The sequence below is a fragment of the Spermophilus citellus genome (assembly GCF_964194105.1).
Source record: "Spermophilus citellus genome assembly, chromosome: 9".
Taxonomy (NCBI): Eukaryota; Metazoa; Chordata; class Mammalia; order Rodentia; family Sciuridae; genus Spermophilus; species Spermophilus citellus.
The window spans coordinates 52,362,115-52,379,555 of record NC_138191.1 but is presented as its reverse complement, the minus strand read 5'-3'; the positions used below and the strand labels follow the sequence as shown (position 1 = coordinate 52,379,555).

Here is a 17,441-nt window from a genome sequence, read left to right as displayed (position 1 = left end):
TCCCTGTAGTGGCTCTCACAGTCAGAAAATGGAAGGTTTATGTGCGCTTCTTCGAAATTTTGCTTTCTTCAACATCAAAACTTGTGTAGGAATATTTTCAGTGAATGGGAGTAAGTAACTTGTACTTTTATGCATAGTTTTTCTGCTGCTTTTTATTTACGTACAGGTACTGCTAATGAAGAATCTGATTTTCAGTGAGTAAATCTGCATAATTTAAAAATACATATTGTTTCAGAAAATCTTTTGAAATTGTTGTGTTTATATTTTGCATTTTATGACTCTTAATTTATTAATTTTATTTGATGTTATATGATATGTTTTCCTGCTCTAAAAGTGAAAATAATTGACATTCCTTCAGCAGAGTAGACTGCTGTGAAGTTATAAACAAGAAATCTGAGCCAAAACTTGACATTGTGGGTTATCTTGCCAGAAATGTTGGTCAAATCTATCCTTATGTGTCTCCAACCAGCTGGCTTAGGTTGCCATCATAATAATCCCAAAATTTCATTTTGTCCTAGATATTAACCTTTTCCAATATCCTGATGACCAGAAATCTACAGCCAGAGTGGTTGGATTTTACCCCCTTCCCTAAAATATTTTTTTTTTTGGACACCAACAGGAAGAATCTGGAAAAAAAAGCAAATTGATAAGTGAAAGTATTTTAGTGTATAAATAAAGAGTGTATTTCTTCAAAATATCTGAAGGCACAGTTTTCGTGCTTAATATACCATCAACAAGATTTTGCTACCTATCTTGTTAAGCCTTGAGCCTAAATCAAAGGAAACCAATACTATCAGTAACAAGAAGATGAAAACAAAATATTTTGAAGTGTTTTCCAAGTTAAATATTTAAGGTATGAAGAAATATTGGTTCTTGGAATTTAGTATTAAACCTTTTTACACCATTTCTTAAGAATTCTAATGTACAATTGATGATTGCCAAGAGCATAAAAGGAAAAAAAAAAAAAACAGAGCTGGTTGATCTTAGCTCAGGTTTCAATGCGAACATGAGTTGTTCAGAGATGGATATTATCATATCATATCAGCTTCTACATGAAAAGGGCAGAGCTTTCTAGAAACACCAATCTCCTAAAGCATTAGGAATTTAGCTGAAACCAGCAGAATTGTAAACCCTGGCAATAAAATACAGACTCAACCATGTCCCTTCTGGCAATTTCCTTCTCAGAGAGAGAAGTGGGAGTAAACCGCTGCCTTCCCCACTTCTTACCATCACCACCATCATGACATTCCTTCTGGCTGGTGCCAGCGTGCAGAGGGGAAGGTGGACTGGTTTTAGTACTCTGTAGAAGAAATAAGCTGCAGAATTTCAGGTGCAGATGATATTTCCTAATCTTTCCTATTTCTTAACAAAAGATTTTAAAGTACTTCTCTAGTCATTGAATTTTTTTTCTTTACATAATATTGATATATTCTTTTTCTACTCAAAGTGCCAAAGGCTACAGTTTTTAATGACTTAACAAATTGTACCACATTGTTAAGGAAATAATAACGGTAGACACTAGAACTCAGACCTCTGCATGTATATTTGATAACACATCTTTTGTAAAAAAAAAAAGATTACAAAAAAATTTGTTTACATTCCACTGGTACCTTAATTTAAAATAAATCAGACTAACAGGTGGTATCTCTTCGTAGTGTTCTATTTATCTTATTTGCTAATGGGAGCACTTCTTCCTTTGTTAGGCTGTGCTTTATTGATAAAATCAAGTATTGAATAAAGAGAGTTAATTATCTTTTTAAAGTAAATAAAATTATGAATATATATAATATATATATAAAGTATTGTGTTTAATAAAATGTTATGCAATGTTTTCCAAACTGATAAAGTTTGTAAAGTGCTATAAATGTATTTTGTTAATTACAGATCAGAGCTATTGTGTGAGTATATTGTGCTAACATCATAGAAATAAAGATTAGATTTCTTCATCAAAATTGGAATGGTTTGGTTTTTACTTCAGACAAAGTATGAATGGATATTAAGTTAGCTGATAGGAAAACTGCTGGGGAAATAAGAATGAACCTGAATTGATTAAATTCACATTTATTTAGAAGAAAGAATTGCACTAAGAAGAGTTTGTCAAACTACAATACATTTCCTTTTCTAGAAATTTTATTTTGTACCTATCAAAGGAATTCTATTCATTTAGACATACACCTTTTCACTATCAATGCTATGATGTTATTGATCTTACCAAAAAGAAAATATGAAAGAGTCAAGGTCAAACACTCTTCATCAATTTTTGACTAAAAATAGTTGATGTGCATATTTCCCCAAACATTATTATCCATTGTGCCAGTTTTTCTTTGAAAATTGCTTCACTATTAGCTCTAGACTTTTCTTGCCACCCATTAGCATCCATTATATGAGTTTTACTACTGATAACTTCAACATCTCATTAGCAGGTATTAGCACAAGTTTCTAGATCATGACCAGGATTTATGGTTTCATCAAATTATCATTAAATGGTAGGTTGAATGCAACAGGAAGCTGCCCTTGTCCAGAAATGCCACCAAATTTGTCCAATTGTTGAATAGCAATTGCATTTATGAAGACCAAGCAATTACATCATAGTTGCTGCTTAGCCAACAGCCCTTATAAGCTGCTGTTTATTATAGGAAATGTCCTGATTTTAGAGAAGTTGTCATGTGAAAAAAAACAATATGTGTCACATAATGTTTGAAATACACTATTAAGCTTCCCTGGTTCTTAATATTTTCATCTCTAAAATAAGGACATTCATCTATATTACCCTTTCTAAAGTATATCCAAAATTCCCTTCTACATTTCTATGAATTAGTATTACATATCTTATACTGTGATCACAACTACTGATGAGAAAATAAAAATAACTTACTTGCCTAAAATGACTAAGTAGTATTCTCTTCCTTGACCACAAGTTTAATAGAAGCAAACTGATTTGGCTTGCTAAGCCTAGTCAGCCATTTTACCACATACTATATCAAAATAAGTGACTTGTAAACCCTCATCTCTCATTCTGGAACCTTCCTCATGAGGAATAAGGTAAGCATGATTCTGGGTTATGTACCTAAGAAGCCATTATTAGAGGCCATGCCATTTCTGTTTTATACAGGTTAAGTCTTTGATGTCTTTGGGTCATTTCATATTACAACTCAAAGGGAATATAGAAATTGATGCATGATTTAGAGAATAATTTAAATTAGAAAAATATTATTGAAAGAAAGCAAAAGGAACAGAGATGGTTAAATCTAGAAGGAAACCATGGCCTGCATGATGGGGAATGGCCTGCTTATGACTGAATACTTCAGTTCCTCTGTTTGTTGAATGTGTTTTCTGCTTTTATTTTGTAGAAATCTTCAAAAATTCTGTGGTGTCAAATGTCACAGTTTGAAGATAACATAGATTTCAGTAATAGCATATGGATTATGCTAGTAAGATCGAATTATAGGAAATCTTCAGTGACCATGCTACCTGGATGCAAGAAAATATCTAGATGAAGCATTTAAAATAGAAATGATTTTTATTTCATTGCTTAGACAATTATTAGAGTCCCTAGTTGTGTGTATTTGTGCACCACAGCCTATGACAGAGTGGAGAAATGAGTGAAGATTTGGTTCTGCAACCTACTCTATTTGAGAAAATTGCTGAGCATCCATTTAATTTCTTTTACACCTCCTACCTTCAGATTCCTAGTCACTATCCATATGAAAACTCACTAAAATTCTGAAGTTACCTTTTAAAAGTAACACAACTGACATTTAAGTGAATGCTTTTGAAGAACAAAATATATGAGAGTTGTATTCACACAAAATCTCTTTTTCTCTTACTTACCTCAGGATGCTTTGTAAGGCAGTACTGGATGAGATATTTTCTGTAGTTAGAAACTTTCCTCCTCCCTCCACCTACTTTGGCTTATACATTTTAGTCTATGACATCTTGAAAAGGTAGTGATCTTTAGAAAAATATAATTCACTCCACCTCCAGATCAATCTTTCCCATTCTGGAACTAGGTTAAATAATGACTATAAAGACTCACAGAAAGAGTCCTTTCAAAAATTATCTCAAAAATGAGTTAAAGGACTTATTTCCAAAGCATGAAATTATAAAACTTTAAGACAAAAGAAGGAGAAAATTCCTGGCTTATAGAACTAGTCCTTCATTGGATATTGGTTTGCAAATATTTTTTCAGAGACTGTAATTTATCATTTCATCCTCTCAACAGAGCTCAACAGAGCCCCCTCCCAGGGACATGTGATTTATTGCTTATAATTGACAACAATTTATGCATTTAAGATGTATCCTGTGATGTTTTGATAAATACATATTGTGAAATGATTACCCATTAAGCAAATTAACATATCCATCATTGTACACAGTTACCATTTGTGTGTGGTGAGAAAATTTAAGATCTATTCTTTTAGAAAATTTCAAATATACAATATAGTACTACTTATGCAATAGTACAAATTGTAGTCATAATGCTGCACAGTAAATCTCCGAAAAAATCATCATCCTGCATTACTGAATTCTTTTACCCTTTGACCATTTATCCCCATTTTCCCCAATCTCAATCAAGTCCCTAGCAACTACTATTCTATTTCCTCAAGAGGGTCATTCATTGAGCAAGTGTTCTTAATTTTGATGAGGTCCAGTTTATTTTTTTTTTCTTTATGAGCCATTCTGTTAAGGTCAAATCCAGAATATATAAAGAATTATCAAAATTCAATAGTAAAGAAAAACAATAGTACAATAAACAGAAAAAACAGTAAAATAAAAATGGATAAAAAGGTATTCACATATTTCACCACAGAGGATGCCCCGAGAGCAAAAAACCACAAGAATACATGTTCAACATCATTAGCTATTTGGGAAATGCAATTTAAAACCATTGCTACGTACCTATCAGAGATATTACTATGTATCTACATACCTGTCAAAAATAGTGACATCAAATTCTAGTATTAATGTGGTAAACCTAAATCATTCATACATTGCTGATGGGAATGTAAAAGAGTATAACCAACTCTGGAAAACTATCTGGAAATTTCTTTAAGAAACTAAACATGTACTTGCCCTACAGTTTGGGGCATTTATTCTTATGAATGAAAACTTACGTTTACATTAAAAATGGTACGTATATATTCAAAGCTTCTTTAGAAGTAACAGCCAAAGATTTGGAACAACCTAAAGGTTCTTCAATATGTAAATGGTTGAACAGACTGCTATACACTGTACCACAGAATATCAGTCAGCAATAAAAGGAATGATACACACAATAACTTGATTGAATTTCCAGGGAACTATGCTGAATGAAAAGGCCAACATAAATCTTTTACATTCTGTGTGATTCCATCTGGTGACATTAGTAGTACAGATATAAGCAGCACACACTAGGGGAGGAATTTTCATTCTTTAACATGTAGCTTTTAAGGTTGCTTTAATTATCAAGTTTCCCAGAAGGGAGGTTGGAAGCCAAGAATGAGCACCTTTGTCTTCAAGATGACATAGAAGTGGCATCCATCTTTTATAATCCACCCAACTAGCCCAAACTTTGATACAAGAGAAGGTGAGGAATGTAGTCTTTAGCTAGGAAATTCTGGGACCAGCTAAAATTTTGTGTCGTCTCTAATTAGATCAAAGAAGATAAAAATGGTTCCTGGGGGGGCTTTCTAAAATCTCCTTTGTCCTTCAAGGCTAAATTTCGATCTTCTTTTACACAAAATCGCTACTCCTTTCAAGTATAATCACTATAATTACCTATGTTTCACATATGAGAAAAGTAAAACACACAGAGAAGTGAAATACTCAGCCACACAACTTGCAGGTGTTCCCAGAGCACTGACAGCAAGGGACACTGTCTTTTGTTCACTTCTTAATCCCTCACAATTAGTATATTACTTACCTCATTTTGGATGAATGAATCTTCTGATACCAGAGACAGCACATTTCTCAAAAAGGCTAACTAATCTCTTTGAGAATATTTATAGATCTTTGTTGTGCATGTTCACTATATTCACTTAATCATATAATTTTTATTATTAATCAATTTGATTAATGAGGCATTTCATATGTAATGCTCACAAAATCGTAAGCTCTTTGTAAGTAGCTCCTACCACAACAGGTGCTCAATAAGTGTCGCGACCCCCTTGCCCGCAAGGAAGACGCAACACCGGGAATCTTCTTACAGCTGTTTATTCAAGCTCTCGAGAGTTCTTCTAATCTCCCAGAAGTCCCTCCCAGCCTTAATAAAGTATCCAAACACCCAATGCGAAGCTGCCACGTGGAGCTTTCTCGTAGGGTGTCAAAGAACCATGTGCCAACTCTCCCAAAGAAGGAGTTGTTTATCACAGACCACCACAAGGCCAGCGCCATCTTGTAATGGCGACCACAGTCCGCAGAAGCGGCTCGCCACAGTTCCCCCTTTCGTTTACTAAAAACAAAACAGGCAAGAGTAGAGGTGAATCGCCATTACTCATACGAAGCCTTCAACCAGGAACCTCATCAGACCCAAGCAGGTCAGGACGTTCCCACATGACCGTTATTGGCTGAATATGAAAACAGACACCACAAAGCTGTTAAGGCCCTGTGAGCTGGCCTCCTTGACGTGCATACAAATCAGGGCTGGATCCAAGCCCTGGGGGCCGGGGGGAATCCACTGCCAGCAGTTTTTTCCTTCTGTTTATAGCACGTCAAAGGGAATCAAGTAGCCCCTGTCTTAGGTCGTTCACTGCCCTTACATTGCTTACCCGTCTTTGGGGAGGCCCCATTCCCCTGTCTTAGGTTGCAGTGCAAGCGTGAAAGTTGCCCGTCTCTGGGTACTACAAGATCAGCTCGTTGTTGCCAAGGCGTTTAATGGTATCTACTCAGCCAGTCATGATTAGGTCTCTGAGGCTGAACTGTGGCTGTATAGAAATACAATGACAAACAAGTTGGCAACACCCTAAAAGAAAGGCACGGGTCATAGAGCGATAGAAAAGTACTAGCGTGGAAACCCATCTGTGTGCAATGGCAGTAAAGCCGGCAGAGTGCAAGGGCTTTCCAACACTAGGAGAATAACAAGGAAGGACATGTCGTTCCCAGTGCAATGTCCGTAAAACTTGGGGTGCAACGACCATGTCAAAGGTTTACTGTTTAATTTGTGCAAGCCAAACTTGAGGTGAGTTGCCAGTTTCCAAAGCTGCAAGTGCTTGTATAATCATAGCTTTATCGCGAGCATTGCGGGCCTTAAGGCGGCAGAGAAACCACAAGCAGAGAACCATACCGAAGCAACACATTGCGCCAAAAATGCCTACCCCCACCCACTCTTTAAAAAAGGAAAAGGCAGAAGATATCCAATCAGTGAATTGACCCAACGTTATGGGATCAACGTGGGTACTATTCAAGACAGCTATCTGGGTTAGTTGAGACTGGATCATGTCTTCCGCTGCCATGGACCAATTTCCGGCCAAGTATTCTCCGATGATACGGGAGGCATTCCTGGAATCATTAAATCTGACAGAGGTTATGCATAAATGTGCACGTTGATCAACACAGCCCAAAAGCACCAAATCAGCCAATTCTTCTACCTGAGCTTGGAGTAAATCTATTCTTTGGTTGGCAGCTAAGATCCCTGACAAAATATGTTGATTAATTGCATTTTGGGACTCAAGTATCATAGAAGTTTGTTGAACAACTTGATTAACGGAGGCAGCAGTCTGCACTTGATTGGCCATGGCCACTCCGGCCGCGACCGCTGCAGCAGCAGATACCGCCACGGCTGTCACTATAGCAGCTGTGATTCCAAAATCCCTGCGGACTCTAAGTAGCTCAACAATGGGGAATTTATCAGGGTCCGCAATAACTGGGATTGGAACAAAGGTTGGAATTTTCATAACCACTGCTACAGCCGAAGAACCATCCCAACATTCAGATAAGAAACAATTAACATTAAAACAATCCAGCATTTCTGACGAGGTGTCATTAGCCAAAAGGAGTAAGAACGGAGATTGAACACAAACCGCTGCAGGGGGCAATGTGGCATTATCCAACAGAGAGTTGAACGAAACAGATGTGAGTCTACTACCTCGCTCACTCTCGTAAACAGTGCCAGAAACATTAGCCAACCAACTTGTGGCTCCCAGCAATTGAGCCAGTGCAGAAATATCAGCTGAAGCCCCCTTTGTGTTGGAAATCAGCCATTGAAACCAGGACCAACCCACTCCTGTAGAGGAGTTGGCACTGTTGCTAAAGTCATAAACATACCTCTTAAGAGAGGGGGAAAGGGAGAAACCTTTAGCAACTTGACGTTTCTCCCAAGAATAATCCTGACAAGGCGTGAATGTTGGGGGGAAACCAAGATTAGGGGTACAGTAAGGAGAAGCCTTAAAATGAGTGGCATAAGGAAGTCCACTAGAATATGGGGGCATTGGAATTAGTACCTCGGAGATACTAGCCAAGGTAGTTATGGTTAAAGCAGAGCTATTTACGGAGGTTCCTGAGCCTGATTGTTCCCCTGAGACTACTTGGCCCAATACAGTACTGAGAATGCTCCCTGAGACTTGACTGGACTGCAATGGATTGTCCCAGTTAGTCAAATTCTTGGTCTTAAGACGGATACAATGAGCGTTCCCAAGGCTAAAACAAAACACTCCTGTGAGATTAACTTGAGATTGATTGTAAATGCGTTCCACGTCCCCTCTAGGAGAGGCACAGGGCGCAGACATCTCACACGAGGTAGAGAAAAGAGTGGGAAGGACACTGGAATTACCGTGAACCGGCATCGGCATTGGCCAAGCCCGTGCCACCGCCCACCATTGCATTGGTGTCGTCTGTGTCATCGGCATCAGCACCAGAGCCAGAGCACTCAGCAGAATGAAGATCCTCATCACGGGATTGCTGTGGTAATTCTTGTTGCTGAGTAGCTGGCGTCAGGACTCTTCTTGTCAGGCGTTCAGGGACCCACAATGGTTCCGTGCGATCCTGGGGAAAAACACATACGGATCCTCGTGCCCATGTCAGCACGGGGTCGGGGCCGTTCCATTGGCCTGTAAGAACATCTTTCCACTTAACATAGCCAATCACAGAGGGCTGAGGGAACACATGTCTATCGGCCGCAGAGCGACCATGAATATCCAAATTCAAAAAATTAATAGTAAAGAGAGCTAAGGACAAGCATTCTTTAGGAGTATGTCCAGCTCCTATTCCCCCTTTTTGTTTTTGTAAAGTTTCCTTTAAGGTGCGATGAGCACGCTCAACAATGCCTTGTCCTTGAGGATTGTAAGGCAGACCATGAGTAAGTTGCACTCCCATAGTAGAACAAAAGGACGTGAATTGTCTGCCAGTATAAGCAGGTCCATTGTCAGTCTTAAGGGACGTGGGCGCACCCCACGCCGCCCAGGCTTCCAGGCAATGAGTGATGACATTACGTGCCTTTTCTCCTGATAACGCAGAAGCATGAAGAACTCCAGAGTACGTATCAACAGAAACATGGACATACTTGAGGTTACCAAAGTCAGGTATATGTGTCACATCCATTTGCCAGACAACCAGTGGCTTCAACCCCCGTGGGTTCACTCCATAAGTAGGGGGATGAAGAAATGTGACACAATGGGGACAGTGCAATACTATCTGCCGAGCATCTGCTCTAGAAATGGAAAAACGCCTGCGCAGTGTTAAAGCATTAACATGGAAATTTTGGTGAAACAATTTAGCCTCCTCTAAGGAGGAAGCCAAACAGATCAACTGACCTCGAGTGGCTGAGTCCGCACAGGCATTACCCTGTGATAATGGACCAGGGAGAGAGGTGTGAGCCCGGATGTGCATTGGATAAAAGGGAGCAGTGCGGCTACAGATAAGCTGTCGAAGCTGATTAAAGTAAGCAGATACATTACGGGCATCACTAATAGCTCCCACAGCCTCTAGGATTTTTAGTGCTTGCACCACATAGATGGAGTCCGAAATGAGATTAAAAGGAAAAGAACACTGTTTAAACACCTCAATAACAATTTGCAGTTCTACCCATTGTGGATTTCCAGGAGCAAATTGATGCTGGACAGGGGGAGAATCATTAATGACATAAGCTCCCATTCCAGACTTGGAACCATCAGTAAAAATATTAACAGCCCCCGGAATTGGACTGGATGAAGTTACTTTAGGGAAAATAATAGGATGTTCCTTAACAAAATGGAGTAACGGATGAGAAGGGTAATGATTATCAATATCCCCTTGAAACGAACAACATAGAATAGCCCAGTTATCTAGAGTAGCACACAAAACATTAAGTTGAGCTTTAGTATAGGGTATAATAAGAGAAGAAGGTGATTGTCCGAAAAATTGAATGCTTTGTTGAATCCCTTTAAGTGCTAATGTTGCAACAGCATCAGGATAATATTCTAAGGATTTTCCTGGGGATACATGTGGGTGTATCCATAGCAAAGGTCCATCTTGCCATAGTACTCCAGTAGGCTGCCGCATAGTGGCAAGCACACATAATTGAAAAGGTTTATCACTCTGGAGCCTGCATAAAGTGGCATGTTGTATAGCTTCTTCTACTGTCATAAGGGCCGCTCTAGCCTCTTTGGTGAGGCTACGAGGGGAAGTAAGATCTGGATCACCTTTAAGAGTAGCATACAAAGGCTGTAGTACAACATTAGAAATATGTAAATATCCTCGTATCCAATTAATATCTCCCAGCAGTTTCTGAAAATCATTTAGAGTTTGAAGATCCTGAGTTCGTATGGTGATTTTTTGTGGTTGTAATTTGTCATACCCAATTGTTGCTCCCAAATACTTAATAGAATCTCCTGTTTGAACCTTTTCAGGTGCTATATGCAGCCCACATTGTGCTAACAACTTTACGAGGTCGTCATAGGCCTCATGAACTGTTTGTTCTGATTTAGCAGCCAATAATACATCATCCATATAATGAATGATCTTGATGGAGGAGTACTTTTGTCTGAGGGGCACAAGTGTCTTCCCTACATACATCTGACACATTGTGGGACTATTAGCCATTCCCTGCGGCAACACTATCCACTCAAACCTTTGATCTGGTTCCTCGTGGTTACACGAGGGAAGGGTAAAGGCAAAACGCTGCGAGTCTTTAGGATGTAAAGGAATAGAAAAGAAACAGTCTTTAATGTCAATAACAATAATGTGCCAGCCTTGAGGAACAGAAGAGAGCAGAGGCAGCCCTCTCTGAATGGGCCCCATAGGTTGCATTTGAGCATTAACCGCTCGTAGATCATGCAGTAGGCGCCACTTCCCTGATTTTTTCCTAATGACAAATATGGGAGTATTCCATGGAGAAGTAGAGGGTTGGATGTGACCCAAGTCAAGTTGTTCTTTAACTAGAGCATGGGCTGCTGCCAGTTTAACCGAGGGAAGAGGCCACTGAGGCACCCAAACAGGCTCCTCGGTGAGCCATGTTATGGGTATTTGAGCCTCAGCGGCCCCTAGGAAAAACCCAGACCAAATCTGTCAAGCTTTTGATGACCTTGTACAGGATGCTTACGTCCCTGTAAATGTTTTCCTAGTCCTAAACCTGGCCTATACCCCATATTGTGCATAATTTGTTGGGACACTGGGGAATAGTCATTACTAAGAGTGAACCCCATGTCTTTCATCAGGTCACGGCCCCATAAAGAGATAGGTAAATTAAGTACATAAGGCTGAAAAGTACCATGATGTCCTTCCGGGTCCTTCCAGGAAAGATGTCTACAGCTAACCTGAGGAGCCTGGGCATATCCAAGTCCTCTCAGAGATTGATCAGAAGTCTGCACTGGCCATCCCTTAGACCAGTCCTTAAGTGCAATGATGTTACGATCTGTACCTGTATCAAGTAAGCCCACAATTGATTTACCTTCTATGCTTAATTCCAAAGTAGGGCGATTACTCATATCTAGTGACAAATAAGCACAATTCCCTCCGGTGGTACCAATCTCATTCCCTGTCCGTGACTTTGAGTCTGTAGGGAAATGATCATGTAAACTAGGCAAAACCAGTAATTGAGCAATCCGATCTCCTGGGGAGATGGACACAATGCCTTTTGGAGCTTCCACCATAACCTTTACTATCCCTACAGTATCAGGACTTATGACTCCAGGGAAAACATGAAGACCTTGCAAAAGGGAAGATGCACGTCCAATTAGCAAACCTACAGTGCCAGGTGGTAGAGGCCCTTTGAACTCAGTTTCCACCAATTGGACTCCCATCTTAGGTGTTAACACGAGTCTGGAGGTGGAACAGAGGTCCAATCCCGCGGCACCTGTAGTGGCTCTCCGCGTTTCATGGGATGGCGTAGAGATGGCCATGTCTCGGGTTCGGGTGTGACATTCTCCACTGCCCCATATATTTGCGGGCCCTGGGGTCGGGGGCCCCGTCGGCCGTTTTTTGGCCCAGCTGAAATAAGCTGTCCATGGATGTCCCTCACTGATGTACACTCTTTTGCCCAATGCTTCCCCCTTTTGCACCTTGGACACAATCCCGGTGATCGAAGGCCAGTGGAAGGGCCACCGTGAGGAGGTCCAGTAAAATTGACATTTTTGGGACACTCACGTCTGATATGACCGGGTTGACCACAATGGAAGCATGTTCTGGCGGCAGGATTGCCCCCTTTTGCAATCCGAAGGACAGCAGCTGCAAGACCTGCATTAGTTAAAGGCCCTCCAATCTCTCTACACACTTTCATCCATACTTCTATGCCTTTGTTCTTATAAGGAGCGATTGCTGCTTTACATTCCTTGGTGCATTGCTCAAAGACCAATTGCTTAACAAGGGGCATGGCTCTATCAGGATCCCCAAAAATCTTTCCAGCAGCATCCACCATCCTTGCTACGAAATCTGAAAAGGGTTCTGTAGGGCCTTGTAAAATCTTGGTCAAATTACCAGACACTTCTCCTCTATTTGGAAGTGACTTCCATGCCCGAATGCAAATGTTATTAATTTGATCATATACCTCAGGAGGGAATCCTGTCTGTTGATTAGCAAATCTACCTTGCCCCAAAAGCATGTCCTTATCCCAATGAGGATGTCCTGCTGCATGGTTTTGGGCGGCCTGCTCTATTGCGCCCTCTAGCATAAATGCTCTCCAGTCCAAATACTTGCCCGGAGAAACACAAGCCCGAACAAGGCTAGCCCAATCAGAGGGAGTCATACAGAATCTAGACAGACTCTCCACCTGAGTTAATGTGAAGGCGGCATCCACCCCATAAGTGCGTACAGACTCTGCCAGGGTCTTCACAATTTTGAAATCTAAAGGCTCCGAAAATCTTCCCCTATTCTCATCCTGAAAAACTGGATAAGCAAGACCCATCTCAGCGTTAACAGCCTTCCATGTTTGAGCATGGAAAGCCCTCCCCGAAACACCCCCACCATACGGCGGTGGGTCCGGAGGATCACATTTCTTGAGCCCCGGTCTATCTTCGTTCCCTTCTCCAGCAGCTAAACTCCCTAGCTGGCGAGACAGCCTCCCAAGCTCCTCCTCCTCATCCTCCTCTTCTTCTGACCCGCTTCCACATGGGGGTGTGCGCAGCGCACTGAGATCTGGATACAAGCGTTTCCTCCCCTGCTTCTCGCTCCGCACACTCCCATCCTCCTGAGATATCTCACTGCCTGCTGTCTCCGATTTCTCCTCATGTAACTTTTCTAAAACCTCCTGTCCTTTAGCAAGTGCGTCATGACATCTGCCATCTGTGAGGCAACTACGGACTATCTTCCAAAGGGGAATCACCCCACCCTCCAATATGCCCTGCTCACAAGCAAAGTCAAGATCCTTGCCCAATTTATCCCAACAAGGCATAGTAAGGCTGCCCGAATATGCAAACCACGGTGCAGCAACATCTACTTTCTGCAAAAATCTCTGTAAGATACTATGTTTCACTTTCAGGCCTTTGGAACGTAACAGGCCGTCTAGTGCCAGAAGAAGCGGGCTTGAAGATGTGACACCCATGACACAGCAACAGAACAGATACAGAGGACAAAACGAAAGTACACAGAAACAAAAGAAAAGTACACAGTGCAGCTGCAATAAAATATGAGGCTCTCTCTGTCTTTGTAGAGGAGCTGACTCCGCTTTGATTGCGGGTCCCACTAACCGGGACTATCAGGTCCCGCCCACCGGGACTGTCGTGTCCCACCCACGGGGACTGTCGGGTCCCACCCACGGGGACTGTGGGGTCCCACTTACCGGGACTGTTCAGTGCACCACCTCTGACGACTTGCAAGTTTTGATTTTCCCGGGTCTCGGCACCACTTGTCGCGACCCCCTTGCCCGCAAGGAAGACGCAACACCGGGAATCTTCTTACAGCTGTTTATTCAAGCTCTCGAGAGTTCTTCTAATCTCCCAGAAGTCCCTCCCAGCCTTAATAAAGTATCCAAACACCCAATGCGAAGCTGCCACGTGGAGCTTTCTCGTAGGGTGTCAAAGAACCATGTGCCAACTCTCCCAAAGAAGGAGTTGTTTATCACAGACCACCACAAGGCCAGCGCCATCTTGTAATGGCGACCACAGTCCGCAGAAGCGGCTCGCCACAAATAAGTATAATAATTGAATGAATACAGGATGTCTCTTTTACTGTGAATGAAAAAAAAGTCATTAAAATAAGTATAGAATTAACACATAAAGAGAAGTATGAGAGGATTTGGAAGAAAAATAAATGGCTGTTTATTTGATTGTTCTCTGAAGTCTCACAGTTCTTGAAAATTCATTCTAAGACTTTGAAAACAAATTTATGCTATTTATGTTTTTCTCCCTTTTCTTATTTGAAGCATCTTTAAAAAGTGTTGACATAGTATAAACTAAAGTTCTTGGAACACGCTGTCTCCTTACAATATTTATGACTTAGCAACAGTTGTTTGTTCAAATGTTCTCACCCCCACCATGATTTCTGTAGTGAAGACAAGTGCAAATAAAGAGCACCTGCTTATTCTATCAGTAAAAACAACAACAACCAAATTCTAAGAAAACTCTTGATAGTCAGGCATTTGAGTCTGTTTTTTAAACTCAAAATTCTATAAGAGTCCAGGACCTATAGTGATTTCATGGTATTTGGCATAGCCACTGGCCTCTAATTCTCAATCAATCTGCTAATAGGACATAGTTTTTAGATTTTTTAGAGTATTAAAAGAGTCTTTAAGTGGACTCAGTTTTTTTATTAATAGGATTAATAATGTAGTGTAATTGTGAGAATAAAATGACTAGCTATCATTAAAACTTTAAAAAAGTGCATTGTGGCATTTTAGCATGAAGTATATAAATGTACATTCTTATATCCTTTATTTTTACTTTATTTATTGATCTCATTTATTTATTATTTTATTGTACTTCCTTATTCTTTAGCAGAACTATGTGACTGTTTTTTCAGTGTTTGGACCCTGTGGTTGTCCTTCTCTGATGTGGTCTTCTCCTTCCACTTGCTGGAATTCCACATTCTCAGAGTCTCAGTCACATTCCAGGTGAGGTAATCCTTCTATGGAATCATCTTGCTCATCTCTTTCAATAGAATCTCCATAGCTGACCCCAACAACTCACTCTCTTCTATTTGTCTACTGGACATATGCAGAAACTTCTGTTGCCACGGGGGATCCAAGATATAGTGGGCAGCTTTTATGAACCTCTTTGTTTGTATTCATCAAGCATTATATAAAATATTATGAGTATGAATCAGATGCCAATTCGCTGTATGAGGAGTTCATAGACTGGTAGGGAAGAAAAAGACAAAACAAAAGGGTCATTCAGTGTGATAGGTCTCTAGGTACAATTGGGACACAAAGAATCATTAGAATCATTTTAGTCATTAAAATTCAAAGAGAAAAGTTTTACTCTGAAATGAGAAGATTTTTTAGTAAATGCATAATCAAGGTATATCATTATAATTATTGGAACATGGTTATCTCTGCAATTCTGATAGCTTTGTCCTCAACAGACAATACATCATAATCAAATCCTGATTCCAATGACCACAATCAGCTAATCAGGGCAGAATCTCTAATGTTGTTGGATATACATAGAATTAAGGCAGGTGCTAAGAAAAAAAAACAAGAGGTTTCTAATTCTACTATTAGAAAATGTACCTGGACAGTGAAAAGCCAACTTAGTAAAATATGTCAGAATTGTCAAGGAATTAATCTTTAAAGATGAACTCTTGAATTCTATATAAATTTCATCAGGGTCCAAAGAAGTGAATTGTGAATGAACGGTGATAGCAATATCCTTAAATTCTCACCTAACCTGAAATTGAGAACAATAGACTTCAAGGGATTGGATCAAACAGAAATATCAGTCAGGATCTCAGTTGGTAATGATTGAATCCTTAAAGGGTTTAATGGAGGAAATTTGGGATAAAGGGACTATTTATTTTTTCACAGAGGTGTGAGTGAAGCAGTAAAAGACAGTAAAGCAAAAAGGAACTAACAGCAGCAAATCATGAATATCTCCAAGCATAAAGAGAAGGTGAATTTGAGTATTGCTGAATAATGGTTCTAGACTACGGGGTGGGGACAGCAATGAAGCATCTCTATAGAGCCTCATACCCTGCTAAGTTAGCATGCTTTTGTGTCCTCTGCCTGACTGCCCACAGGGTTATTCTCCCTTTCGAGAATAGCTATTATGTATTGAACTTTATGCCTCCAAAATTCAAATGTTGAAGTCCTACCTGTCTGTACTTCAGAATATGGTCATATTGGAAACAGAATTTTTATAGAGATAATAAAGTTACAGTGAGATATTTGAGTTCAAATCTAGTATAACTGAATGTCATATGCAAAGGAAAAATTCAGAAATAAAGGTTTATACAGAGGAAGACAATTTGAAAAAAAAATAGAGAAAAGATAGCCATCTACATCTACAAACCAAGGAGAGAGTTCTGAAAGAAATCCTTACCTCACAGCTCTCAGAAGGAATCAACCGTGACCACAATCTTGATTTTAAACTTAGAGACCTCAAAGCCATAATACAATTTCTATCATTCAAGTCATCAAACTTGTGGATCCCATGGCAGACCTAGAAAACAAACAGGAGAGCTAATATCTGAGCTCTCATAAAGCTCAGCACTGGATTCACTTCCTCAGAAAGAGCCCCCTCTTCAGATCCTGGGTGAAAGAGGTCAACGTGTGCAGCAGATGGCACTGCCACAAATGAGGATGGAACTCAGTTAATAAATGGAAATCACTCACCAGATCCATGACCTTGGGCAGCCCTCACCCTTCATGAGAATTCCTCATTTATAAAGAGGATAATGATGATTAATTCCAATTATCTGTTGTGAGAATTAAGTAAGATATAAATATAAGATTATAAGTTTAGACCCCACTGACATTTTTATCAGCCATTTCAAGGGTCACAGCCTTCTAATATTTTTAGGGACAAAAGGCAGTTCACTAAGTTGCTTTTCAACATGTGGTAGTGATAGGTGCTCCTGCTGTCTTCCTGCAGCCTTCCCTGCTTGTCACCATTAAGGGCTCT

At 40.2% G+C, this 17,441-nt stretch overlaps 1 protein-coding gene across 1 annotated transcript in view; it reads right to left on the bottom strand.

The window, feature by feature from the left end:
- The window catches only part of LOC308655499 (uncharacterized protein), a gene marked incomplete at its 5' end in the record, with an annotated part of 119,175 nt that extends 102,014 nt beyond the window's left edge, over nucleotides 1–17,161 (bottom strand). The window contains 4 exons of the mRNA XM_081305595.1: nucleotides 7,303–7,476; nucleotides 8,747–8,958; nucleotides 16,860–16,979; nucleotides 17,153–17,161. Of these exons, the coding sequence (XP_081161721.1) occupies nucleotides 7,303–7,476; nucleotides 8,747–8,958; nucleotides 16,860–16,979; nucleotides 17,153–17,161 (515 nt within the window). The remainder of the gene's footprint in view (nucleotides 1–7,302; nucleotides 7,477–8,746; nucleotides 8,959–16,859; nucleotides 16,980–17,152) is intronic.
- Nucleotides 17,162–17,441: the final 280 nt, after the last annotated feature.